Source organism: Anolis carolinensis, chromosome 3 (genome assembly GCF_035594765.1).
Source record: "Anolis carolinensis isolate JA03-04 chromosome 3, rAnoCar3.1.pri, whole genome shotgun sequence".
Classification (NCBI taxonomy): domain Eukaryota; kingdom Metazoa; phylum Chordata; class Lepidosauria; order Squamata; family Dactyloidae; genus Anolis; species Anolis carolinensis.
This window is the reverse complement of record NC_085843.1, coordinates 159,945,257-159,971,758: the sequence shown is the minus strand read 5'-3', so window position 1 is coordinate 159,971,758 and position 26,502 is coordinate 159,945,257. Positions and strand designations below refer to the sequence as shown.

General features: G+C 40.9%; 1 protein-coding gene across 2 annotated transcripts; it reads left to right on the top strand.

Annotated features, from left to right (window-relative positions):
• Positions 1-25,865, top strand: LOC100555866 (inactive pancreatic lipase-related protein 1). Of its 2 annotated transcripts, none has more exons than XM_008114819.2 (13): positions 1-57; positions 226-274; positions 2,612-2,766; positions 2,963-3,088; positions 7,141-7,275; positions 8,919-9,027; positions 13,829-13,948; positions 14,035-14,154; positions 18,062-18,180; positions 20,094-20,226; positions 21,642-21,753; positions 22,842-23,009; positions 25,744-25,865. In XM_008114819.2, exons 1-13 carry the CDS (start codon positions 19-21, stop codon positions 25,805-25,807), a joined length of 1,449 nt encoding a protein of 482 aa, XP_008113026.2. In that variant the 5' UTR covers positions 1-18; the 3' UTR covers positions 25,808-25,865. The 2 variants fall into 2 exon arrangements, with proteins under 2 accessions (XP_008113026.2, XP_003223532.2); XM_003223484.3 differs by lacking the exon at positions 22,842-23,009 and adding an exon at positions 23,074-23,241 and having other exon boundaries at positions 4-57.
• The last annotated feature ends 637 nt before the right edge of the window (positions 25,866-26,502 follow it).

Sequence of the window (26,502 nt, the reverse complement as noted above, 5' to 3'; positions counted from 1 at the left end):
TTTATAAAATGGGCATGCATGGATAGCATGTCTGAAGCTACATGCAACGGCTTCACAGTAAGTTATTGCATTAAGTAAATTCTGCAACTAAATATTGGTATTTTATGCTTTGCTGTTCTAATTGATTGAAATGAGCATCGCATTGATAGAGATGGACACAATTCGGACAGTTTTAAAACTTTTCTCTCTTTCCCTCCCTTTTTTTCTTACAAAATTAATTTTCAGATGTTTGCCTTTTGGAGCCTTGCACTTTTACTGATCAGTGTGGCAAGAGGTGAGTTATGACTGTTCCATTTTACCATAGTACTGTGTGGACCCAAAATTAAGATTGGTTCGCAAGAACATAAAGTGTTAGAGAAAAGAGCATTAAGAGATGAGCAGTAGAAAAAGCAAATGATCTGAGGGATGATTGAATTATTGAAAAAAGTGGAACTAGTGGGTTCTGCAACAAAAATATTGCAGTGTTAAAATTTCCTATTTAGTATTCTTAACTAGCCAACCATTCCAAGATATTTTATTTTATTACTTTGCTTTTGCATGTTTGTCAGTCAACTTAAAGTCAGCATGCTGTGGACAATTATATTTATTTATTTATTTACAGCATTTATATTCCGCCCTTCTCACCCTGAAAGGGACTCAGGGCGGATCACATTACACATATTGGCAAACATTAAATGCCTTTTAACATAGAACAAAGACAAGACAAACACAGGCTCCGAGCAGGCCTCGAACTCATGACCTCCTGGTCAGAGTGATTCATTGCAGCTGGTTGCAGCTAGCTTGCTCTCCAGCCTGCGCCACAGGCTTATAAGTGGGCTCTATTTTTCTTTTATTCATACATACAACCACCCACATAGAGTTTTAGACATATGACCTAATCACACGGGACTTTTTCCCTGTTTGAAGACGCTGCCAAGATGTGGCCAGGACAGAGCCCATCAGAACCTATCACATGATGAACGGCTCTGTTCCAGCTCTGTCTCAGTAGTATGTTCAGATGTTGCCCTGAATACATGGTTGCCTACCCGTGTTCTCATTCAAGAAGCCCCAGGCTGTGGCGCAGGCTGGTGAGTAGCCTGCTGCAATAAATCACTCTGACCATGAGGTCATGAGTTCGAGGCCAGCCCGTGGCGGGGTGAGCACGCGTCAATTAAAAAATTAAAAAATAGCCCCTGCTCGTTGCTGACCTAGCAACCCGAAAGATAGTTGCATCTATCAAGTAGGAAATAAGGTACCACTTATAAAGTGGGGAGGCAAATTTAACTAATTTACGACGTTGGAATGAGGAAGTGCCGTCAGAGTGGATGATGAAGCAGCTGCTCCCCCCTGTGGCCAGAATCGAACATCCCCTCAGGAGAAGGTTAAATTGCCTCTGCGTCTGTCTGTCTCTGTCTTGGTTCTATGTGTATATGGGCATTGAATGTTTGCCCTATATGTATATAATGTGATCCGCCCTGGGTCCCCTTCGGGGTGAGAAGGGCGGAATATAAATACTGCAAATAAATAAATAAATAAATAAATAAATAAGGGGGCAATGTGGGGCACTGCCCGATGGTTTCTCCTGTGGCCCCCCAACTTATGAACCTCTGTCTGATGAGGTTCATAGCTGCTACTCCTTGAAAAGGACTGCAGACTAACTCAACCATAGAAATCAGCCATAGCAGAGCACTTGATGAACCAAACTGGACACAGTATATTATTTCAGAACACAGAAATGCTTGACCACTCCAACAACTATCATGTCAGACTACACAGAGAAGCCATTGAAATCCACAAGCATGTGGACAACTTCAACAGAAAGGAGGAAACCATGAAAATGAACAAAACCTGGCTACCAGTATTTAAAAAACTAAAAAATCAGAACAGTAAATAAGAAGCAACACTCTGAAAACAGAGGAGTTCCAGACATGAATCAACCAGGGGCAGCTAACGACTCTGAACAAAGGATGCCTCCAGGCAGGAAGAAGCCAGGAGATGAAGCTATTCAATGCTAATTGAGGTGATTAACTACAACATTCACACTGGCCTCCAACTGACAAGGAACACTGGACTTTCCATAGATATATATAAACCTTCCTTGCTTAGTTTCTCCATATACCTCACAACCTCTGAGAATGCCTGCCATAGATGTGGGCGAAAAGTCAGGAAAGAATACTTGGAACATGGCCATACAGCCCGGAAAACATACAACAACCCAATTCTATTTTATTTTTAGTGACCTCTTCACACATACCTTTTTTTTCAGCGGCTTGACTGTATTCTTGGTCTTTAGCCACAGAGACCAATGGCTCCCATCATACTCCAGATAACTACTTCGGGGACGACTTCATGGCTGAAGTGCCATGTTTAGTCACTTGAGAGTAAAAATAGACTTGGATATGTATCTCATGAAGCCTGTGAGTTGGAAGAAATATCACAGAAGAAAGGAAAAAGCTGAAATGGTTAAACTGTTGCAGATATGCAGAATGTGAAAAAGCTTTTATTATGTTGATGCTGTGCTGACCAAAGCTGAGCGGAGATTATATAAAAGGCTGGACTGAACTATCAACTCTTTCATGAAAGAGTTGATAGAGTCTAATCATTTGCATCTTATTTTATTGACATATTTCAGGAAAAGAAGTCTGTTATGACCGACTGGGCTGCTTTACAGATGACATACCATGGGCTGGTACTACAGAACGGCCCATTTCAAAATTGCCCTGGTCACCAGAGAGAATAAACACTCGCTTCCTTCTCTACACTAAAAAGAACCCTGATAACTTCCAGGTAAGATTTGCTTCTACCTGAATATTGCAAATTTCTCCACATTCAGAACATCAGGGGAAATGTGCTCATGTCGGAAAAGAAATATGTGTATGTGAACATGAACATTCATGAGGCACTGATTAATAAAATAGAGTATTTTCATATTCTTAGGTGGGTAGAGAGAAATAATGCTGTTTCTTTTTAAAACTTTTCACAGGAAATCACTGCAATCGATCCAAAGACTATTGGTTACTCAAATTTTGATGCTAACAAGACAACTCGCTTTATTACCCATGGATTTGTAGATCAGGGTGAAGAAAACTGGCTTTCGGACATGTGCAGGGTAGGATATAACGTCATATTCAAGAAATAGTTTTGAAATCAGTTCATATCCATTATCATGTTATTTTTAAAAAAAATTGTAATTAAATTGTCATACGTATATAACATCTGTGAAGTGATTTTCTTCTTGAGGGATGCAGCAGGCAGTTGTGAAAGAATTTGCTAATCTTTACTTGGACCATTTACAAAAAAAAGTATTTGCAAAATATTTCATTACAGTAGAGTCTCACTAATCCAAGCCTCGCTAATCCAAGCCTCTGGATTATCCAAGCCATTTTTGTAGTCAATGTTTTCAATATATCATGATACTTTGGTGCTAAATTCATAAATACAGTAATTACAACATAACATTACTGTGTATTGAACTACTTTTTCTGTCAAATTTGTTGTATAACATGATGTTTTGGTGCTTAATTTGTAAAATCATAACCTAATTTGATGTTTAATAGGCTTTTCCTTAATGCCTCCTTATTATCCAAGATATTTGCTTATCCAAGCTTCTGCCGGCCCATTTAGCTTGGATAAGTGAGACTCTACTGTATCTCTTACTGGTTTAATGATTCCTTCCCCACAAAGACATCTATCATTCCATGGCCAATGGGTATGCTCTTCCCACTGGGATGGTTTAGAAGGGGAGTCCCTTAAGTGTTCAATGTAGAACTTGTTTTCCACCAGTTAAAAAATAAATAAATGTAGGGCTTTGGGGCTTTGAGGTCACAGGTGATCACAGGAAAACAGTTGAAGATTAATGTGTTGTTGAAGGCTTTCATTGCCGGGATCACAGGGTTGTTGTATGTTTTCCAGGCTTTATGGCGATGTTCTACAAGTATTCTCTCCTGACATTTCGCCCACATCTATGGCAGGCATCTTCAGAGGTTGTGCCTGCCATAGATGTGGGCGAAACGTTAGGAGAGAATACTTCTAGAACAGGGGTCCCCAAACCTTTTAAATAGGGGGCCAGTTCATGATCCTTCGGACCATTGGAGGGTCAGACTATAGTTGGCCAGGAAGTAATAATAATAATAATAATAATAATAATAATAATAATGATTCATTGGAACTTATGCCTCAAGTACCACCTCCCAGCAGTAAAGAACCAGTGGGATCACAAACCTGCAAAAGTATTGGAAAATGAGCACGCAAAGATACTGTGGGACTTCCGAATCCAGACTGACAAAGTTCTGGAACACAACACACCAGACATCACAGTTGTGGAAAAGAAAAAGGTTTGGATCATTGATGTCACCATCCCAGGTGACAGTCGCATTGCCGAAAAACAACAGGAAAAACTCAGCCGCTATCAGGACCTCAAGATTGAACTTCAAAGACTCTGGCAGAAACCAGTGCAAGTGGTCCTGGTGGTGATGGGCACATTGGGTGCCGTGCCAAAAGATCTCAGCCGGCATTTGGAAACAATAGACATTGACAAGATCACGATCTGCCAACTGCAAAAGGCCACCCTACTGGGATCTGGGCGCATCATCTGAATAATACATCACACAGTCCTAAATGCTTGGGAAGTGTTCGACTTTTGATTTTGTGATACGAAATCCAGCATGTCTATCTTGTTTGCTGTGTCATACAATAATAATAATAATAATAATAATAATAATAATAATAATAATAATAATAATAATAGGGTTGAAAGAGACCCTTTGGGCCATTGACTCCAATTCCCTTTCTGCCTTTGGGCACCAAAAGCACAAGCAAAGCACCCCTGACAGATGGCCTCTCAGCCTCAATGTTAATAATAATAATAATAATAATAATAATAATAATAATAATAATAATAAAAAGAGGGTTGGAAGAGACCCCTTGGGTCATTTAGCCTATATAAGGTTTGGTGCTCATCCTCAAAGACAGTTAAGATATAGCACATATGCAATGAATGCATGAAACGTGTCCTGGTGGAAAGGTATGAAGACAACATTTCTGCACACAATTATCTTTCAGTCAACAAAACGAATATGTTCCTGTGCATTAATCTTTTAGCAGAATGTTTGGCATTAGAGGCAGAAATTGCATGGAATGAATAGGGATAGGTTCCTACAGCATAAAAAAGAAGAGCAATTCAACATGTATCAGAAAACCTTTTACTCAGAGCTAATGATAGGCCCAAATGAAATGAAACAACTTTGTCTGGTAAGACTTGCAAAAATATTTTCAGTGTTCTAGAAACCACTTAAAAGTTTCTTCAAAAGTGCATATAGGGATATTTCATTTCCTTCCACCAGCTTTTGATTTTTTTGTTGTATTTTCATTTTGATGGCCAAACTTGTAGGTGTGTGTTTTTAGAAATGCTATGGGTAGGTGGTGTTTTTAGAAATGCTATGAAGCCCCCGATAGTGCAGAGGGTTAAACCACTGAGCTGCTGAATTTGCTGACTGAAAGGTCGGCAGTTCAAATCCGGGGAGCAAAGTGAGCTCTCGCTGTTAGCCCCAGCTTCTGCCAACTTAGCAGTTCGAAAACATGCAAGTGTGAGTAGATCAATAGGTACCACTCCGGCGGGAAGGTAATGGCACTCCATGCAGTCATGCAGGCCACATGACCTTGGAGGTGTCTACAGACAACGCCGGCACTTCTGCTTAGAAATGGAGATGAGCACCAACCCCCAGAGTTGGATACAACTAGATTTAATGTCAGGGGAAAACCTTTACCTTACAGATAGCTGATAAGATAGATTTATCTCTGGTCTGCCTTTCTCTCTGTTTTGTCATTCATACATGCTCAGCAAGGGATCACCTTGCTTGTTATAAGCAGCTACACACAGATCAGCAAGAATAGAATCCCATTCTTTTACAGCACAAACTTTACTCCATCATTTATTTATTTTATTATTTTATTTATTTACAGTATTTGTATTCCGCTCTTCTCACCCTGAAGGGGACTCAGGGTGGATCACAATACACATATACATGGCAAACATTCAATGCCATTAGACATACGACATACAGACACAGACACAGAGGCAATTTAACATTTTCCAGCTTTTGGATTCATGAGGGTTTGCTCAATTTCGGCCACATGGGGAGCTGCCACTTCATTGTCCAGTTGTGACACCGAGTCCTTGATGGAGAACTTCCCCGTTCTTCCTCACACTGCTAGAAGTTTTTATGGTGCCGTAAATTAGTTAAATTAGCCTCCCCGCATAAAGCGGTAACTACATTTTCTACTTGACAGATGCAACTGTCTTTCGAGCTGCTTAGGTCAACAATGAGCTAGGCTATTAATGGTCAGGAGCTCAATCCAACCTGAGCTGGCAGAGATATTTATTGCAGAGATACTGCTGAAATCCACCTCCAAAATCCACAGCCAGCTGCAACAAATCACTCTGACCAAGAGGTCATGAGTTTGAGGCCAGCCCGTGCCTGTGTTTGTCTCTGTCTCTCAGATCCTGGATCATTTTTCCCCCATTTACTGCAGCCATAGCTTACTCATAGCTAATAGCACAGCTGGGCTGTGGTGCAGGCTGTTGAGCAACCAGCTGCAGCCAGCTGCAACAAATCACTCTGACCAAGAGGTCATGAGTTCGAGGCCAGCTCGGAGCCGCGCGGTTGTCTTGTCTTTGTTCTATGTTAAGGCATTGAATGTTTGCCTTATATGTGTAATGTGAGCCGCCCTGAGTCCCTTTCGGGGTGAGAAGGGCGGAATATAAATGCTGTAAATAAATAAATATGTTATGGCATTGAATGTTTGCCTTATATGTGTGCAATGTGTTCCGCTCTGAGTCCCCTTCAGGGTGAGAAGGGCATAATATAAATACTGTAAATAAATATAAATAAATAAATACATAAAATTCTGTATTTCTCCAGTCCATCTTCACCATTCTCCCAATGCTGATACTGCAAAAAATGTTTAGGTAGACAGAGAACAAAAAGGGAAATGGGATCTGGATGAGTGTAAAAAGAATTTCTAGAAAGGACGTGCTTTGTCTGAGACTTTGTCAACTGGTGTATAACCAAAGAGATGGAAACTTCAACACATATAGACAGTTCAGGAATTGTGGTGACAGGAACTTTTATCTCACGTCTGTTTTCATTCTCTTTGCATCAGAGAATGTTTCAGGTGGAAGACGTGAACTGCATCTGCATTGACTGGAGCAAAGGTTCTCGGTGTCCCTACACCCAAGCAGCAAACAATATCCGTGTGGTCGGAGCAGAAGTGGCTTATTTTATAAATGTCCTTGTGGTAAGGGAGGATCCAGTCATTACATCACAGTTACTGTAAGTCTATCAGTTACTGGAAAGCTTCCAGGATAACAAAAGGTTACTAATTTGACAAAGTCTCCAAAAAACCCCCTAAAAATATTAATCTCCCCTCTCCCCAAGTACCATTTGATATGGGAAATGCTGACAGAGCAACTTTGGTGTCAGAAATAGTTAGTAGGGATGACATTTGTTGGAGAAAAAAAAAGCCATATATCTGTAGCTGAATCATTACTGAACATTAAGTTTAGCCAAAAGTTAATCTTCAGCTTTAATCAGCACAGTCTTGAAATCCATATTTTAGATTCTAGATTTCAGGTATTAATTTGCTATACAGGTATGGATATGCAAGAATAAGGCAAATAAATTGAGGGCTAAGGAAGTATATTTACAGATATTTAACATAGAAAAGACAAGAGTGTTTTGACATTAGGGTAAATTATAAAAATGTCTTCATGGGAATAATATTTCAAAAGAACATTATTTTAAATACTCAATTTTATACCATGTTGTGTTAGGAGAAAGGAAAATAACACTTTTTGACTGATAATGTAAATTAGGACCTTGGTGTCTGCTGGGGTTTGATTTCATAACCACCTGTGGATATCGAAGTTTATGGATGTTTGTTCCATGATATAAAATGGAAAAAAAAATCAAGATTTGCTTTTTAAAAACAAATGTTTTCAAGCAGGAAGCAGCCAGGCTTTAAATCTGCAAGGCCATTAAATGCTAATCAAGCTGGCCAATTGCAATATTCACACTTGTCCCAAACAGACAAGAGTTCTTTCTCCCAACCTGGACTTTCCACAGATATATAAACCCCACTTGCCTAGTTTCCAACAGACCTCATAACCTCTGAGGATGCCTGCCATAGATGTGTGCAAAACGTAAGGAGAGAATGCTTCTGGAACATAGCCATACAGCCTGGAAAACTCACAGCAACCCAATGTTTTCAAGTCAGGCATGGTTGAATTTGTGGGTGCATAATCTGTTGATACAGAAGGCCAACTGCAACTTAAATCGCTATTATAGTTTAGTGCCAGTAAAGAATTTGAGAAGTAACCAGATGTTCCAAGAATCCTCATGGATACTTCATACCATAGATAATACCGAGCTCTATTTTTTCAAATACTTGTTCTAGAAGCATACCATAGAACTACATTGAAGGACCTAGAAAGGTCCAAAAATACTTCCAGAGAGGGATTTCCTTTGAAGCGTGAATAAGTGAAAGCATGAATATTGAATAAGGGGTTATGCTGGATAGACACTTGGTGTTTGTCTAGGCTTGAGATCTTTTTGAAAGTCTAGATTCACACTCACCTGTAGGATGCAGGAAGCATCACAATAGGTTCTGAGTTTACACTCTTCCAAAGCACAACACAATATAGTTAACATTGAAGGAGAGTTTACAAATAACATTGAAGGGAAAGAAAACTGTCCAAAGCAATTAACCTGAACGTAAGTAATCATTCTGCTGGTCTTATGAAACAATAAAAACATTCCACCCATGCCCCGTCATATACAATTTGGCCATGATGGCATTAGTTGCAAGCTAAATAAACAGTAAAGCAGATGCTTAGCTGCCAATGTATATGTTGCTTTATTTACAATTGCTCTTCCTATCAGGCAGATTATGGATACTCTCCATCCAAGGTTCATTTCATTGGTCACAGCCTTGGGGCACATGCAGCTGCCGAAATGGGGCAAAGGATACCAGGAATCAAAAGAATAACTGGTAGGTGAATATAATGGAACACAACTTTGATATTATAATAATAATAAAATAAACTTTATTTTTATATCTCAGCCCATCTCCCCGAAGGGACTCGGGGCGGCTCACAACAGGGACAAGCCCGAAACAACAAGACAACATATTTGACAAAAACTTAAAACATTCCAACAATACACAAAATAAAATAATGGACAATACATTAAAATCCAAGCAGATAAAATCAGAGTAATTAAAAGCCCTGCTGCAATTGAATTTTATCTAGTATGCTCTATTGATAAATATTTGTTTTGCTCAAAGTAAAAGTGGAATGAAGATAAAAATTGTGAATACATTTTTGTGTGAGAAGTTGTGTGGTTTCAGGGCTGTATGGCCATGTTCTAGCAGCATTTTCTCCTGACGTTTCACCTGCAGATCCTCTGAAGATACTAGCCACAGATGCAGGTGAAATGTCAGGAGAAAATGCTGCTTGAACACAGCCATACAGCTCGGAAACCACACAACACTCCAGTGATTCTGGCTGTGAAAGCCTTTGAAAATACATTGCAATCTATTTGTTAATATCAAGTAGAATAAGCCCACTAAATCAACACATCATAAATGTGTTGTCGAAGGCTTTCATGGCCGGGATCACAGGGTTGTTGTATGTCTTTCGGGCTGTGTGGCCATGTTCCAGAAGTATTCTCTCCTGACATTTTGCCTACATCTATGGCCATGCCACACAGCCTCTGAGGATGCCTGCCATAGATGTGGGTGAAACGTCAGGAGAGAATACTTCTGGAACATGGCCACACAGCCCGAAAGACATACAACAACCCACATCATAAATGTTTACTTGCCAATTTTCCATTTGATTCCATCAATCTGCTCCAACTGGGGCTAATAGTTATGTATTATTTATTTTATTTACAGCACTTATATTCCGCCCTTCTCACCCCAAAGGGGACTCAGGGAGGATCACAGAAGAAATACACCACAAACATACATGCTATTAGACATACAGGACAAACAAACAAAAAATAGAGGTATATGTCGGCATTTTTCCAACTTCGGCATCCTGGAGGTTGTGCTCGATTCTGGCCACAGGGGGGTGCTGTTGCTCCTCTATGACTACGAGTCCTTGATCACAGACTTTTCCTCCTGTTCTTTGATTGCTGGCATTTTTAATGGTGCCTAATTTATCTACTCACAGCTCACAGCTGTTTTCCAACTGCTTAGGTGGACAGTGAGCTGAGCTGAAGGTTGGGTGCTCACCCCAACCCAGGCTTCGAACTGCTAACCTTTCGGTTGGTAGAGATCTATTGCTGCTGGTGATTAGCCAGCTGTGCAAAAGCCCAGCCCTTATAAGGCACTCTAGATATAAAACACTCTATATCCAAGGCTCTACACTGTAGAATTAATGTAGTTTGATACTATTTTAATGGCAGTGGCTCCATGCTGTAGAATAATGGGAGTTGTAGTTTGGTGAAGCACCAGCACCTTTTTGTAAATTTTTAACTCCTGGGATTCCATAGCATTAAGCCAAGGCAGTTGAAGTGGTATCAAACTACATTACGCCTAAAGTGTAGACACACCCCTAGTCATTTACAGTATGGTCTTCGCGAACCCAGCAATGTAACTCAGAGTGCAGCTATATTGCAGAATTAATGCAGTTTGAGACCAGTGTAATGACCATGGTTGAATTCTATGGAATCATGGGAGGTGTCGTTTTACATCTTTAGCCTTCTCTGAAAAAGAAAACTGGACTCTCACCAAACTACTAACTCTGAGATCCCATAGTATTGAGATATGGCAGTTAACATGATTTCAAACCAAATTAATTCCACAGTGAAGAGATTCAGCTTATTGAATTTTTAAGAATGAGGCAGATTTGGCCATTTTTTGCCAGGGATAAACATATAAATTATGAACAGTCCACCTTATACTCTGGCACCATCATTGGTAGGAGCCGCCGTGGCACAATGGGTTAAACCTTTGCGCTGTCTGAACTGCTGACCTGAAGGTTGGGTTGTTGACCTGAAGGTTGGCGGTTCGAATCCACGAGACAGGATGAGCTCCCATCTGTCAGCTCTAGTTTGCAGAAAACTGAGAGAAGCCTCCCAGCAGGATGGTAACACATCCGGGTGTCCCCTGGGAAATGTCTCTGTAGATAACCAATTCTCTCACACCAAAAGTGAATTGCAGTATGTTCTCAAGTCACTTCTGCCATGATAAAAAAGTGATAATAATAGCTTATGATCCTGTTGAATAGAAAGAATTATTTATGTAACACATAATCATCGAAACGGAAAAGGAATTCTTTAAGCAAGACAATTTGCTTGAAAAGCCCAAATAGAAACACTATAGCATGAATGCTACTAGTTAGTTTTGATTGCAGTAGACCCATTGCCTCAACAGTGAGTCAACACTTATGTAAGGCTTGTTGATTCAATGAGTTTATTCTAGTTGGGAATAATAATGAGTCAGGTCTACACATTTCTATAGGTTTAATGTTTGGTTGTGAGATTTACTTTCATGTGATAAAGAATGTTTGAATGGGGTTTCTTGTGGTTTTAGGCCATGGCTCTATTAACAACATTTCATTGGCACCCATGTACCTGGTTTCCATTAGCTGGCTTGCACCCTTGTGTAGCCTCCTCCATATCTTTTCTTCTCCACACAACATTAATAGCAAATCTTTCCCCTTGCACAGATGGCACAGTTCACATATAGGAAGTCAACACAGCATTGGAGTGGTGGAAAATTTCTTATCTCTGTGTACTCTTTTAATGTCCTTGCATTGGAAACTCTCATCTGGATGGCCTGTTATGGGATTTCATATACTATCTGCTAGAGGCTGAGGGCCAGTTAGCATTTGTTTGCTTCTTTTTCCTCTGGATTTGATATCTTTTATTTGTTAACACAAAAACCAAAGGTCACTGACAAATCAATACATTCCATTTTTTTCTAGTGGAATAATGGATATTTTCCCCCAAGATTTGATCTGTCCTGGCCTTAAAAATAAATGCAATGTGGTTGCAGTACCATCATGTCAAATATGCAAAAGCATACCACTGTCTATAACCAATGGTTTACTGTTTTCTGATTCCATCCTGGCTTTGCTTCCTAGGGCCATTCCACACAGTCATAGAATATCAAGGCAGATAATCCACAATATCTGCTCTGAACTGGATTATCCGAATCCACGTCACCATATAATTCAGTTCAATGTGGATTTTATACAGCTGTGTGGAAGTTGCCCTAGTGAGGCAGAAATAAATAGCATACCAATAAATAGTCTGCTTGACAATCATTCCTTAAGTTTCAGCTTTTGCTTATGGAGCCAGGGAAAGACTGAAGGAAGTAACAAGTAAATATTATGGGAAGGTGTTTGGGAGGAGGAGAAGATTTGCATAAGTAGCAGAGAATGGGTCTCTCAGAATCACTTGAGTTATGTGTGGTCATATCATCATGCAGGGGCCCCTGGTGGTGGCGGCACAGTGTGTTATAGCACTGAGCTGCTGAACTTGCAGACCGAAAGGTCCCAGGTTCAAATCCTGGGAGCGGAATGAGCACCTGCTGTTAGCTCCAGCTCCTGCCAAATTAGCAGTTCGAAAACATGCAAATGTGGGTAGATCAATAGGTACCGCTCCGGTGGGAAGGTAACGGCGCTCCAGGCAGTCATGCCGGCCACATGACCTTGGAGGTATCTACGGAGCTCTTCGGCTTAGAAATGGAGATGAGCACCAACCCCCAGAGTCGGTCACGACTGGACTTAACGTCAAGGGAAAACCTTTACCTTACCTATAATTATGCACTGGTGGTCTCAATATTTCTGATATGATTCCTTTCCATGTACCTTGATAAAAATCTTCTAGTAGTTACTCCGGCATAGTAGCAAGTTATTGTACGGGCATGAGTTATGTGCACAAGGAGGCAATAAATATTTTCCTGTGCAAAATCCTTTTGTTATGTCCATACAATGCAATTTGGAGTGGGTTGGGGCACTGTGTACCCTCTGACAATTGCTGTGCAGCCAGTGGGTAAGGCTCAGCTTTATCCTCTCAGACCTCCAACAAGTATGTTGGGTGCCCAAAAGGTCAAAAGCTGTTCCTTCCCTCAGTGGTGCAACACAAGCTAATCTTTTCTTACTGGTTTCACAGATATGGTTCCTGGGCTCTGGCCCTAAGTTGAGATTGGTTGTTATGGTGCAGCATTGTATTGTCCAACAAGTAAAAGAACATTGTGCAAGGAGGTTCTCGCACCTCTTTACCCAATGTCTTTGAAATAACTTATTCTGCCATGAATAGAGATAGTAAAGGTAAAGGTTTTTCCTTGACATGAAGTCTAGTCGTGTCCGACTCTGGGAGTTGGTGCTCATATCCATTTCTAAGCCAAAGAGCCGTTGTCTGTAGACACCTCCAAGGTCATGTGGCTGGCATGACTGCATGGAGTGCTTTTACCTTCCCGCCCGAGTGGTACCTATTGATCTACTCACATTTGCAAGTTTTCAAACTGCTAGGTTGGCAGAAGCTGGGCCTAACAGCGGGAGCTCACCCTGCTTCCCGGATTTGAACCTCCAACCTTTCAGTCAGCAAGTTCAGCAGCTCAGCGGTTTAACTCACTGCTCCTTTGAATAGAGATACTGGCATACATTTTGCACTTCCATGTCAGTCCTATACACTCCATCAGCACATCAGTAGTAGCGTGACCAGAAATTGCATGTTTTGTCAAGACTATATTACTATTAGTAAAAATTGTTAGCGTGTATTTTTTCATTAGCTTCTCCTTTCACATACCCATTTTTTTAAAAAGTGTGCCTTTACAGGAATAGACCCAGCTCAACCTTATTTCGAAGGCACACCAGTTGAGATCAGACTGGATAAAAGCGATGCTGAATTTGTTGATGTCATTCATACAGATTCCGCTCCTACCATCCCGTATTTGGGTAAGTTGACTATAGTACATAACATGGAATAATAAACATGAGATCTTTCAAATTCAATCCATGCTTATCCAGTCCAAATATTCCAGGCTTTGGAATGAGAGCAGCTGTGGGACACCTTGATTTTTATCCAAATGGAGGAGAACAAATGCCAGGATGCAAGAAGAATGCATTGTCACAAATAGTGGACATTGATGGGATCTGGGAAGGTACGTGTCACAAAGACTTCTGCTAAGAATGAAAAGAGTATTGATATGGAGTACACAGAGTTGTAACAAAGATGTACATGATTCAGGCCAGTCACTACTAAAACTCTTTATTTGGAGAAGTTCTCCTGAAAACAACAGTACAGGCAGTCCCTGACTTACACATAACTCATAGTTAAGAATGGGGGGCGAGACAATAGGAAGTGAGAGAAATCTACCCCTAGGAAGGGAAATTCACTCCTGAAAGAGTTATCATGGGGAAAAGGGTGTTTCCAATGAAGCTTTCTCATCAATCCTTGTTTCCACAATGAGCCAATTTTTTCAAAATCTAATTATCACAAGAATGGAAAGTGAGGTGAAGTTTTCTGAACAGGGGCACAGAAAGCAAAACAAATGCCACAGGGGTGTTAACCTTCCCTATGTGATCTAAAGTCTATATATATCTATATATATAAAAGGAGAATGGCATCGCTCCACCGGGCAAAACAACAAAACTAAAGGCCCCCCAACCTAGAAAATTGACAACACAACCCCTCATCCACGTCTCTACGTTCTTACAAACAAACTACACATCCCTAACCCAAAAACCGGAATGCACCCCTTTGTGACCTACCTTGATTGACACTAAACAGCCTTGCACCTTCAAAGCCAGACTGCCTCCTAGGCCACAGCAAAAAAACAAAAACAAACAAACAAACAAAAACACTTCATTGTGAATTTTAAACCATTGTGTAGAAGGGGCCTCATATAATCCTGTTCTAGAAAAATCATATAACATTATCAATATAATGTATAATAATTACTGTGCTCTAATAACAATACACAACAATATACACGACCTTCTGGCAAACAAACTAGTAAAATGTGGGCTAGACAAAACTACGGTTAGGTGGATCTGTAATTGGCTAAGCGAACGAACCCAAAGGGTGCTCACCAATACGTCGTCTTCATCATGGAAAGAAGTGACAAGTGGAGTGCCGCAGGGCTCCGTCCTGGGCCCGGTTCTGTTCAACATCTTTATTAACGACTTAGACGAAGGGTTAGAAGGCACGATCATCAAGTTTGCAGACGACACAAAACTGGGAGGGATAGCTAACACTCCAGAAGACAGGAGCAGAATTCAAAACGATCTTGACAGACTAGAGAGATGGGCCAAAACTAACAAAATGAAGTTCAACAGGGACAAATGCAAGATACTTCACTTTGGCAGAAAAAATGGAAATCAAAGATACAGAATGGGGGACGCCTGGCTTGACAGCAGTGTGTGCGAAAAAGACCTTGGAGTTGTCGTGGACAACAAGTTAAACATGAGCCAACAATGTGATGCGGCTGCTAAAAAAGGCAACGGGATTCTGGCCTGCATCAATAGGGGAATAGCGTCTAGATCCAGGGAAGTTATGCTCCCCCTCTATTCTGCCTTGGTCAGACCACACCTGGAATACTGTGTCCAATTTTGGGCACCACAGTTGAAGGGAGATGTTGACAAGCTGGAAAGCGTCCAGAGGAGGGCGACTAAAATGATTAAGGGTCTGGAGAACAAGCCCTATGAGGAGCGGCTTAAAGAGCTGGGCATGTTTAGCCTGCAGAAGAGAAGGCTGAGAGGAGACATGATAGCCATGTACAAATACGTGAGGGGAAGTCATAGGGAGGAGGGAGCAAGCTTGTTTTCTGCTGCCCTGCAGACTAGGACACGGAAAAATGGCTTCAAACTACAGGAAAGGAGATTCCACCTGAACATCAGGAAGAACTTCCTCACTGTGAGAGCTGTTCGACAGTGGAACTCTCTCCCCGGGGCCGTGGTGGAGGCTCCTTCCTTGGAGGCTTTTAAGCAGAGGCTGGATGGCCATCTGTCGGGGGTGCTTTGAATGCGATTTCCTGCTTCTTAGCAGGGGGTTGGACTAGATGGCCCATGTGATCTCTTCCAACTCTACTATTCTATGATTCTATGATTCTATGATTCTAATCTCCAAAATCACAACACTAAATAAACAACAACACTCAGAACACAGGGGAATTCCACACAGGAAACAACCAGGCCCAGCTAACACCTCCCAACAAAGGATTCCCTCATGCAGGAAGCAGCCAAGCTTGGAAGCTACAAGACCATTCAATGCTAAACAACTTAAATAATCACACCCAGCTAACACGTCCCAGTAAAGGATTCTTCCAAGTACTAACCAGACAGACCTTGAAGCTGCAGGCATATTCAATGCTAATCAAGGAGATCCATGGCAACACCTGCCTCAACCAGACAACAGTTCTTTCTACCACAATGCACGTTATTCCACACATATATCAACCCCTTTGTGGCCCACCTTGATTAACACTGAACAGCCTTGCAGCTTCAAAGCCAGACTTTGGGAACCACGAGGCTACTCCATCTCATTCAACCTGGCCTAGCAAGGATACCCTATGTAGAAAACGGCCAGGCTTTGAAGCAGCGAGGCTGTTCACTGTAATTCCAATTGGCCACAGCAACGCGTGGCAGGGCACAGCTAGTATATATATATATAGGATGTGTGATCCATTAAAATGGTTCTAAAGTCATTAAAAACTGGGGGGGGGGGACTGGAGCTTCGTTTCTAAAGTGTTTCTAAAGTATTCTTAGTGAAAATTTCATTACTATAATGAGAGTAATGAAATTCTGTTACCATTTTGTTACGGTAATTGCGCACACATATAATTTCTATAATTGGGGAAAATTCAGGGGCTCCCATCTCCCTCATTTTTAAAGCTAATGGGGTGAAACTTGCTACAATGGTAGAACACAGTTATCACTGTTAGCCCATCAAATTTCAGAACTTTTCACATGTCCATGGATTTTTGGCAAATTTTTAGTTTTAGGGAGGGACAGACCTCTCTCTCTCTGCTATCGTGATTGTTGCTTACTGATGCTGTTGCAGTCTGGGAAATGTGGTTTAGGGCAGGGCCTTTTGAATTCTTTGGCATAGTGATCCTCCATTCTCAAACTACATTTCCCAGAGTTTTGTGCTGTTCCCAAAATGCACTGCTCCCCCTTTTGCCCACTCCTAATGTCGAGACTCCATTAATTTCATAGAGAAATGGCAAGGTACTAAAGGCAGCTTTTCGCTTTGCTTCCTTGGCTTGCATTGAATATGAAACTGACTTTGGGGGCCTTCCAAGATTTACAAAACTAAAACTAAAATGTATGGGGTATATTTTAATTCTAAAATATTTGATTTGGGCCACGCAAATGCTTCAGATATGCCTTCCGACTTTCAAAACTTCGGATTTTCTTATGATTTCCGACTCTTCCCATTTTTTTGCACATGCCTAATATATATATGACTGGAGTTATACTTAAGAAATGTCCCTGTTCTGACTTACATACAAATTCAACTTCAGAACAAGCCTATCTTGTTCCTAACTTGAGGACTGTCTGTACTTACTTCCATGCTCTCTCTTTCAAGTGCTGATATGCGCCTAATTTTTTTAAAGAGCCAGAAATAATTTCATGGAGTATCTTCAACCATAAGCACAACATCTAATGTGGTTCATATAGCATTTATAAACCCGGGGTGACCAGCTGTGGAAGTCTAGGGGACACAGTAGTCTTTCTGGAGATCTGTTCTCTCACACACACATTTTTTCCCCCCCAAACACCATGTTTATGGGCTTCCCTGGCTCCCTAGGAGGCATTTTGAGATATTTTAGGATGAGAAAGACAATTGGCTGAAACTTGAAAGAAATATTGTATCAGAGCCAACAATATTGAGCCCAATGGACCAATGCTAATAGTCCATATAGGGCGGGTTCTCATGTTCTTATGTATGTTATTAGTTCAGAAACAAAGAGTAAGTATAAATGTGTGCCTTTGCTTTGAAGAAGAGATTTTTTAATGGAATGTATAACAATTTTAATTGATATAACAGCTATTTTTTCTCTGCAGGAACCCGTGACTTTGTGGCCTGCAACCATCTGAGGGGTTACAAGTACTATTCAGACAGCATTCTCTATCCAGATGGGTTTTTAGGTTACCCCTGTGCTGCATACAATCTATTTGAAACAGTACGTTATTTGTTTGTGCTGATAATAAAATTTCATTATATTTTCTTAATAAACAAACAGTTGAATGTAATCTTCCAGATAGCTGGTGTTATATGCATGTGAGAAAGAAATACTGTGAACCAGTCCATGAAAATAGCCCTCATGTTCAGATAATTTCTTTCCTTATTTATCCTATCACTGTATGCACCATTTAATAGGTGATTTGCTCATTTGCAGCAACTGCAGATTAAACTGAAGTTACAGCTGAAATAGCAAACCATGGTCTGTACTTGTTGTCCAAACCATCATTGCACACATGGTTTGTACCTGCTCACCAACCCAGAATTGGACATATGATTGGGAAAAATTCCAATTGTGGTTTGGATGGAAGTACAACTTAATGTTAGCCATTTACGATATGACTGTAAATTATTGTTCCTACAAACCAGACTGTAATTATGAAACAGACTATAGGAGAGGAAAAATAAACATGTGAATGTGAAGCTCTATTATGTCATGGCAAGCCATAGGAACCATCCACTAAGAAAAAAAAGGGAAGTATACATTTGAACAAACAGAAACTGGAAACTTGTGGCTAGGATTATTGAGATAGCAGCTTGATGCTAGGCAGATCCAGTGAGAACTGAAGACAGATTTTGGAGAATTCTGTTCTGAAAAGTGACTGTCTACTAGTTCACACTTAAAAGTTCTAAGATGATCTGCCATGATAGCTTTCCAGGACAAGGTAAAAGACATGTATAATGTAGTTTTCATCACCCTGATGAAATTAATTTCATCACACAAGACAGACAAATCACAATTAAAGCAGGATAACAACATAATTTAGCACATGGGTTGTTTGTTTTCTGCCATTCACCCAGTGGGAGACTATTGGAAGGTGTTTCATTTACAAGAAGATGTCATTAACAGATTATTTGTGTCTGTAAATGAAACGCTTTTCAAGCTGTTCCTATCAAGGGAGCAATAACATTGTGTCATAAGTCCTGGCAAAAGATTCCGCTGTCCTTCTGTAATTGTGATTCCCCTGCTTCATGAGATAAACTCCGTAATGTCTTCTGAAGTAACTGGGAACATTATTTTCCGAATGCTGTTGAGTGAATAAGTGAATTCCAGTCCAAAAATATCACTTTTCATAGCTCTGAACCACTGTTTGAACATGTAAAATATTCACATAATGTAGATTATTAGATGGGGTTATATTGAATCCAAGGGACACAAAATCACTCCATGAAAGCTAGGAGCATTGTATGATCCTGGTTTAGATAGCAAAGGCTCTATGATGATGGTATATTTTTACTGTCAAAAAAATTGTTGATGACTCTACGGCTTTCAAAGGAAAGAGATTCTCAACTGATCATCATTTTCTAAGCATGGTGACATGTGGTCTTGAACATGTGGTCCAGACTGGTCCTGAACAAAGAAAATATCATTGGTCTAGGTTAGGGAAGGGAGAATAAGGAGCTATTTCATGTTATTATGTACTTTAGCTTTTTCTTACTGCAATAAGGACCTCTTCATACGTGCCGCCAGAATCGTCATGGATAGTGGCAATTCTGGCAGTGCCCATCCAGGGGTATGAGGAATCCATCGCCCCATGCCCCGCATCGTTCAACTCACCCACTTCCCCATCCTACAGTGAGAAGTGTCCACCGCCTAGCTTTCCTTCATTGATTCAAGGCAATATGGAAAGCCTCCCATGTTTCTGCCATGGCAGCATGCACTGATTCAAATTCTCCATTATGACGGAATCCCACCAAAAGTTGCAGTGCACCGTGGGATGGGAGCCAGCATGCTCCATTGTAAAGGAGAAGGTGAACTGGCACATAGCGGCAATTTTCCCCTGACTGATGAGGTTGTATGATAGAAATTCCTGCAATAATCAGAAGAGTTTTTTCTCTGTTTGCTTTCATCAGAGCTGCTTCCCCTGTCCTGCACGTGGATGCCCTAAAATGGGCCACTATGCTGATCAATATAAAGACCAAATTAGCTCCACTTCTGGATTTACAAAGCTTTATTTGAATACTGGAGATGCAAAGATTTTTGCCCGTAAGTCTCCCTGTGTATGTTTTCACTTCTGTAGTAGAGTTTCTCATTTGACCTGCTTCTTATCTTAGTCTATGAAATGTGTTGCTTAAGATAAATATTAATGATGAAATTACAAACTAGTTTTCTGTATCATTATTAACTTTTGTCAATATAAAAGTTTTTAAAAAAATATTATTGCTAGTATAATCAATCAGGAAGAATATATTGTGTTTACTGAAATGCCATTTGCAGAACAATTAGAATTTGTATATTTAGGGTGGTGGTGCAGTGTGTTAAAGTGTTGAGCTGCTGAACTTGCAGACCGAAAGGTCCCAGGTTCAAATCCCGGGAGCGGAATGAGCACCTGCTGTTAGCCCCAGCTCCTGCCAACCTAACAGTTCAAAAACATGCAAATGTGAGTAGATCAATAGGTACCGCTCCGGCGGGAAGGTACGGCGCTCCATGCAGTCATGCCGGCCACATGACCTTGGAGATGTCTACGGACAACGCCGGCTCTTCGGCTTAGAAATGGAGATGAGCACCAACCCCCAGAGTCGGTCACAACTGGACTTAACGTCAGGGGGAAACCTTTACCTTAAACCTAGATATGATAGAATAATGATAGGATATTTATCAATATAAGATGGCTGGATATTTTATTAGGCTGCCTCGAGGCATTAACTGAAATTAATTCAGCCATCCAGATTGAGTAGAAATCATTCAGCACAGATCTTGGTCACTCTATGTAACCACAAAAAATGGGTTGTAATCTTGCACTCACTTGACTGGAAGAATTAACCACTGAATGAAATTTAATGTATTTTTGTGAAAACATATATAGGACCAAAAGGTCCCAAGTTCAAATCCCAGGAGTGGAGTGAGCGCCCGCCGTTAGCTCCAGCTTCTGCCAACCTAGCAGTTAGAAAACATGCCAATGTGGGTAGATCAATAGGTACTGCTCTGGTGGGAAGGTAACAGCACTCCATGCAGTCATGCTGGCCACATGACCTTGGAGGTGTCTACGGACAACGCCTGCTCTTCGGCTTAGAAATGGAGATGAGCACCAACCCCCAGTCAGACATGACTGGACTTAACGTCAGGGGAAACCTTTACCTTTACGATATAGGACTGCACATTTAATAAGGGTTTAATATTGACCAGACATAGTGTAGGATTCATGCAGTGTAGAAGATTTTGGAAGACTGGGATTCTGGACCTTATTATCAAACAACAAAACCCTTAAAATAGATATTAATCTAGGGTTTTTCTATTGCCAATGTAAATAATGTTATATTACAAAGATAAGACATATTTTCTTAATATCAGACACGAGAAGGTTGGATGATACTGGATACATGCCATCTTTGGAGCCTCAAGGGATCAAACATATATATCTTTTTCACTAAAAGCAAACTCTTCCTATTTGTGTTGTACAGGATGGAGATATAAATTGTCAGTCACGCTGTCCGGAAAGAGCAGTGTCCGTGGATATGTAAATATTGCTCTGTATGGAACGGGTGGGAATACAAAGCAACACCAAATTTTCCAGTACGTTCAGTGTTCTTTGGGAAATTATAAATGTTAAAATATATGCTGTTTTTCTGCTTGAGATTTCTACTTCTCTAATTCTGAGATTTTTTCAATACTAAGTGAACAGAAATGCTATTACATATTGTAAGCATGATTGAACAACAGGCTTATATGGTATCACATTGTATCCTATGTGATTTTCCCAAAGAATTCTCTAGCACAGTGTTTCTCAACCTGGAGGTCGAGACCCCTGGGGGGGGGGGGTTAGGAGGGGAGTTCAGAGGGGTCACCAAAGACCAGTATTTTCTGTGTGGGGTTTTTCATGGGGGTTCTGTGTGAGAAGTTTGGCCCCGTTCGATTGTTGGTGGAGTTCAAGGGGCTCTTTGATTGTAGGTGAACTATAAATCCCAGCAACTACAACTCCCAAATATCAAGCTCTATTTTCCCCAAACTTCCCCAGTGTTCAAATTTGGGCATATTTAGTACTCTTACCAAATTTGGTCCAGATCCATCATTGTTTGGAGTCCACAGTGCTCTCTGGATGTAGGTGAACTACAATTCCCAAACTCAAGATCAATGCCCACCAAACCCTTCCAGTATTTTCTGTTGGTCATGGTAGTTTTGCATGCCAAGTCTGATTCAATTCCACCATTGGTGGAGTTCCGAATCCTCTTTGATTGTATGTGAACTATAAATCCAAGCAACTACAACTCCCAAATGACAAAAATTAATCCTCCCAACCCCACCAGTATTCAAATTTGGTTGTATTGGGTATTTGTGCCAAAGTTGGTCCAGTGAATGAAAATGCATCCTGCCTATCAGATATTTACATTTCGGTTCATAACAGTAGCAAAATGACAGTTATGAAGTAGCAACGAAAATAATTTTATGGTTGCAGGTCACAACAACATAAGGAATTAACTGTATTACGGGGTCACTGTATTAGGAAGTTTGAGAACACTGCTCTATCACTGAAACAGTGCAGTGGCCTTATCCTTTTCACCACACTCTGATGTTGCTTTGGGACACATGTCCCAGATTTCCTATGCCAAATGTTGGAGGATATGCAGTACCAATGAATATCACTTATCTATTTTTTCCCCAAGGGGCTATCTTCAGCCAGGTTCTACACATACCGTTTTCATTGATTCCGAAATCAAAGTTGGAACAGTAACTACAGTTAAATTTCTTTGGAACAATAATGTTATAAACCCAACCTTCCCCAAAATGGGAGCTGAAAAAATCATGGTGGAAGACGGAGAAAATGGACATATGTATGTATAGCTTCTTTTTTCAAAAAAGAACCCCTTCATGTATATCATATTCTTTCTTTCCAAGGGGGAAGCTCAAACCCGATGAGATTTATACCAAACTAATTGATGCAGAACTTGATGTTGGAACAGTTACTAAAGTTAAGTTCCTTTGGAACAACAATATCATAAATCCAACTTTGCCTAGACTGGGAGCAGCAAAGGTGACAGTGCAAGATGGAGAAAATGGGACTGTGTATGTATGCTTTTGCCTTTTTAAAAGAAGGAATACCCATCTATTATCTATTAAACACTAGCTTGGGTACCCAGCTGTGCCCGGTTTATTTGAAAAAGGCATTGTTTGTTTAGGGGTGTTAGGTAATATCATTTAGTTAATTAGTTACACTATTTATTAGAAAAACCCAGTCTTTGATTTTGTTTTTATGAATGCTCCCATTAGAAAATACATAACAATGTGGGTGAACTACAAGTCTCAGAATTGTAGGTCAATCCTCCCCAAACCAGGCCTATATGCACAGTTGGCCATGTTGGGTCTGTGTGCCAAGTTTGGTCCAGATCCATCATCAGCTGGGTTCAGGGCTCTCTGGATAAGTGTGAACGACAACTCCCAGATTCCCAGGGGCAATCATCCCCAAATCCGACCAGTATTCACAGTTGGCCATGTTGGGTCTGTGTACCAAGTTTGGTCTGGATCCATCATCAGCTGGGTTCAAGGCTCTCTGGATAAGTATGAATGACAACTCCTAGCTTCCCAGGAGCAATCATCCCCAAATCCCACCAGTATTCACAGTTGTCCATGTTGGGTCTGTATGCCAAGTTTGGTCCAGATCCATCATCAGTTGGGTTCAGGGCTCTCTGGATAAGTGTGAACGACAACTCCCAGATTCCCAGGGGCAATCATCCCCAAATCCGACCAGTATTCACAGTTGGCCATGTTGGGTCTGTGTGCCAAATTTGGTCCAGATCCATCATCAGCTGGGTTCAGGGCTCTCTGGATAAGTGTGAACGACAACTCCCAGATTCCCAGGGGCAATCATCCCCAAATCCCACCAGTATTCACAGTTGGCCATGTTGGGTCTGTGTGCCAAGTTTGGTCCAGATCCATCATCAGTTGGGTTCAGGGCTCTCTGGATAAGTGTGAACGACAACTCCCAGATTCCCAGGGGCAATCACCCCCATATCCCACCAGTATTCACAGTTGGCCATGTTGGGTCTGTGTGCCAAGTTTGGTCCAGATCCATCATCAGTTGGGTTCAGGGCTCTCTGGATAAGTGTGAACGACAACTCCCAGATTCCCAGGGGCAATCACCCCCATATCCCACCAGTATTCACAGTTGGCCATGTTGGGTCTGTGTGCCATGTTTGGTCCGGATCCGTTATCAGCTGGGTTCAGGGCTCTCTGGATAAGGTTCCAAATCCATCATTGGTGGGGGTCGGAATGCTCTTAGATTGCAGGTGAACTATATATTCCAGTCCCTATAATTCCTATAAATCATGGTGAATTCTTCCCAAAGCTCTCTCTAGTATGTTCAATTGCTATATGCCATAGAAATGAATAAGAAAGGGTTAAGGGAGAGGTTGTGGGTGGGCTCATGCAAAGGGTTAAGATAGAGGATGCATCCATTGGAGCCTATCCTAAAGGTAGTGGAGGATTAGTGATATAGAATTGTAACCAGTATGAGGAACCTATTTGTCTGGGTTTTTTTTCCCTACTCTTTGGTTACATTGTTAACAGTATTCAAAACTAATAAGTTTGCTCTATAACAGTGGTTCTCAACCTGGGGTCCCCAGATGTTTTTGGCCTTCAACTCCCAGAAATCCTAACAGCTAGTAAACACTGGCTGGGATTTCTGGGAGTTGTAGGCCAAAACACCTGGGGACCCACAGGTTGGGAACCACTGATCTATAATATCACTCATGTTATCTTTGAAGCTGGAAGATGCACCATGCCCAGCAGGCTTTGTATAGAACACAGTAGACTGCATCTTCCAGAATTCCTCACTACTGGCTAGGGCTGATGGAAGTTGGCCCACTCTTGGCTTATTCTCTAAGCATAACTAAAATTTCTGACCCTAATGATGTGATCTTAAGGAGGGTCTATTCAGAAGTAGCTCAATTAGGTTCTATGATGTTTATTCCCTCTTAATTACATTTAGCAATAGAGCCTTTGGTTGCAATTCTAGATCCAGCTGAGTGTAATCCTAGGCATGTCTTCTCACCAGTAAGTCCTGCTGAGTTCAGTAGGGCACATCACAAATAAGTCAGTGTTACGTAAGTTGGCAGCTCAAGAGATTTCTTTTGGGGGTCATTTTTCATAGTGTAGGAGGCAGCCAATGAATGCAATTAATCAAGAAATTATAGAAATAAAATAGTGGATAAAATAGCCAAAATACGAAGAAATGTCAGAACCATGTTGACTCACTACATGCATACAACTGTACCACCATAGGCAGTAGCAGCAGGAGGGAAAAAAGACTATCAGCAGTGTGGTTAGGAAGATACTAAGACACAGGAGCACTAGGTTGTCTGCAGTGATCAGACTTTATCTGACTTCTTTTACTCAAGTCTGGAAGAAAATACAACTGCTAGTGTAAGGCAGCTAGTAAATGTACAAGGTGTATTATTTTCTGGGCATCTATAACACACAAATTAAATGTCTCTTTAAAACAGATTGCAGCCAAAAAAAGATGTTAATATTTACATATAAATTAACACTATGATCTTTTTAATTCCTCAGGTACAATTTTTGTGGCAGTGACACTGTGAGAGAAGATGTTCTGCAAACATTGACACCATGCTGATATGTCTAAAATACAAAAATCTTTATTCAGATCTTAATTAAAAAGAGAGTCCCTGGCACCTGTGGTCAGTATCTGATCTGTCATTACTTTCTGTGGTCATTTTTCTAAGAAGTAAAGGAACACGCAATTTGTTGTTGCTTTCATGGCCGGTATCACTGGGTTGCTGTGAGTTTTCTGGGTTGCATGGCCATGTTCCAGAAGCATTCTCTCCTGACATTTTGCCCACATATATTGCAAGCATCCCCAGAGGTTGTGAGGTATACTGGAAACTAGGCAAGGGAGGTATATATATCTGTGGAACAAGAAGAGAGGGAGGGAGGGAGAAAGGAAGGAAAGGAAAGGAAGAAAAGGAAAAGAGGCAGGCAGACAGGCAGGGTTAGGGTTAAGGAAATAAAAGAAAAAGAAAGAAGCAACAATAGATAGAACATGAAGGACTGAAATGTTTACCTATTAGCAACATTGCTCAATAAGAGAAAAATAAGAGAGAAAAAAGAGGATACCAGAAAGTAAAGATCCATTCCATTCTCATGGGAACATGCTTGTAACAAATTCATTGGAACAACACAAATTCATGTGCGCAAAATACAATGGCTGGTATGTTGTTTCCCCTTAAGTACCTGGTGGTGTTGTATTTCTGGTCACATGGCTGAATATCCTGATGAAACATCACTAAACGTGATGCAACCTGCAAGCCT

Excerpts from the sequence above, each read along its gene's own strand:
- LOC100555866 (XM_008114819.2), top strand. The coding sequence starts at position 19 with ATGGATAGCATGTCTGAAGCTACATGCAACGGCTTCACA. Across the intron at positions 3,089-7,140 it reads GGCTTTCGGACATGTGCAGG|AGAATGTTTCAGGTGGAAGA; the intron begins GTAGGATATAAC and ends TCTTTGCATCAG. Across the intron at positions 7,276-8,918 it reads ATTTTATAAATGTCCTTGTG|GCAGATTATGGATACTCTCC; the intron begins GTAAGGGAGGAT and ends TCTTCCTATCAG.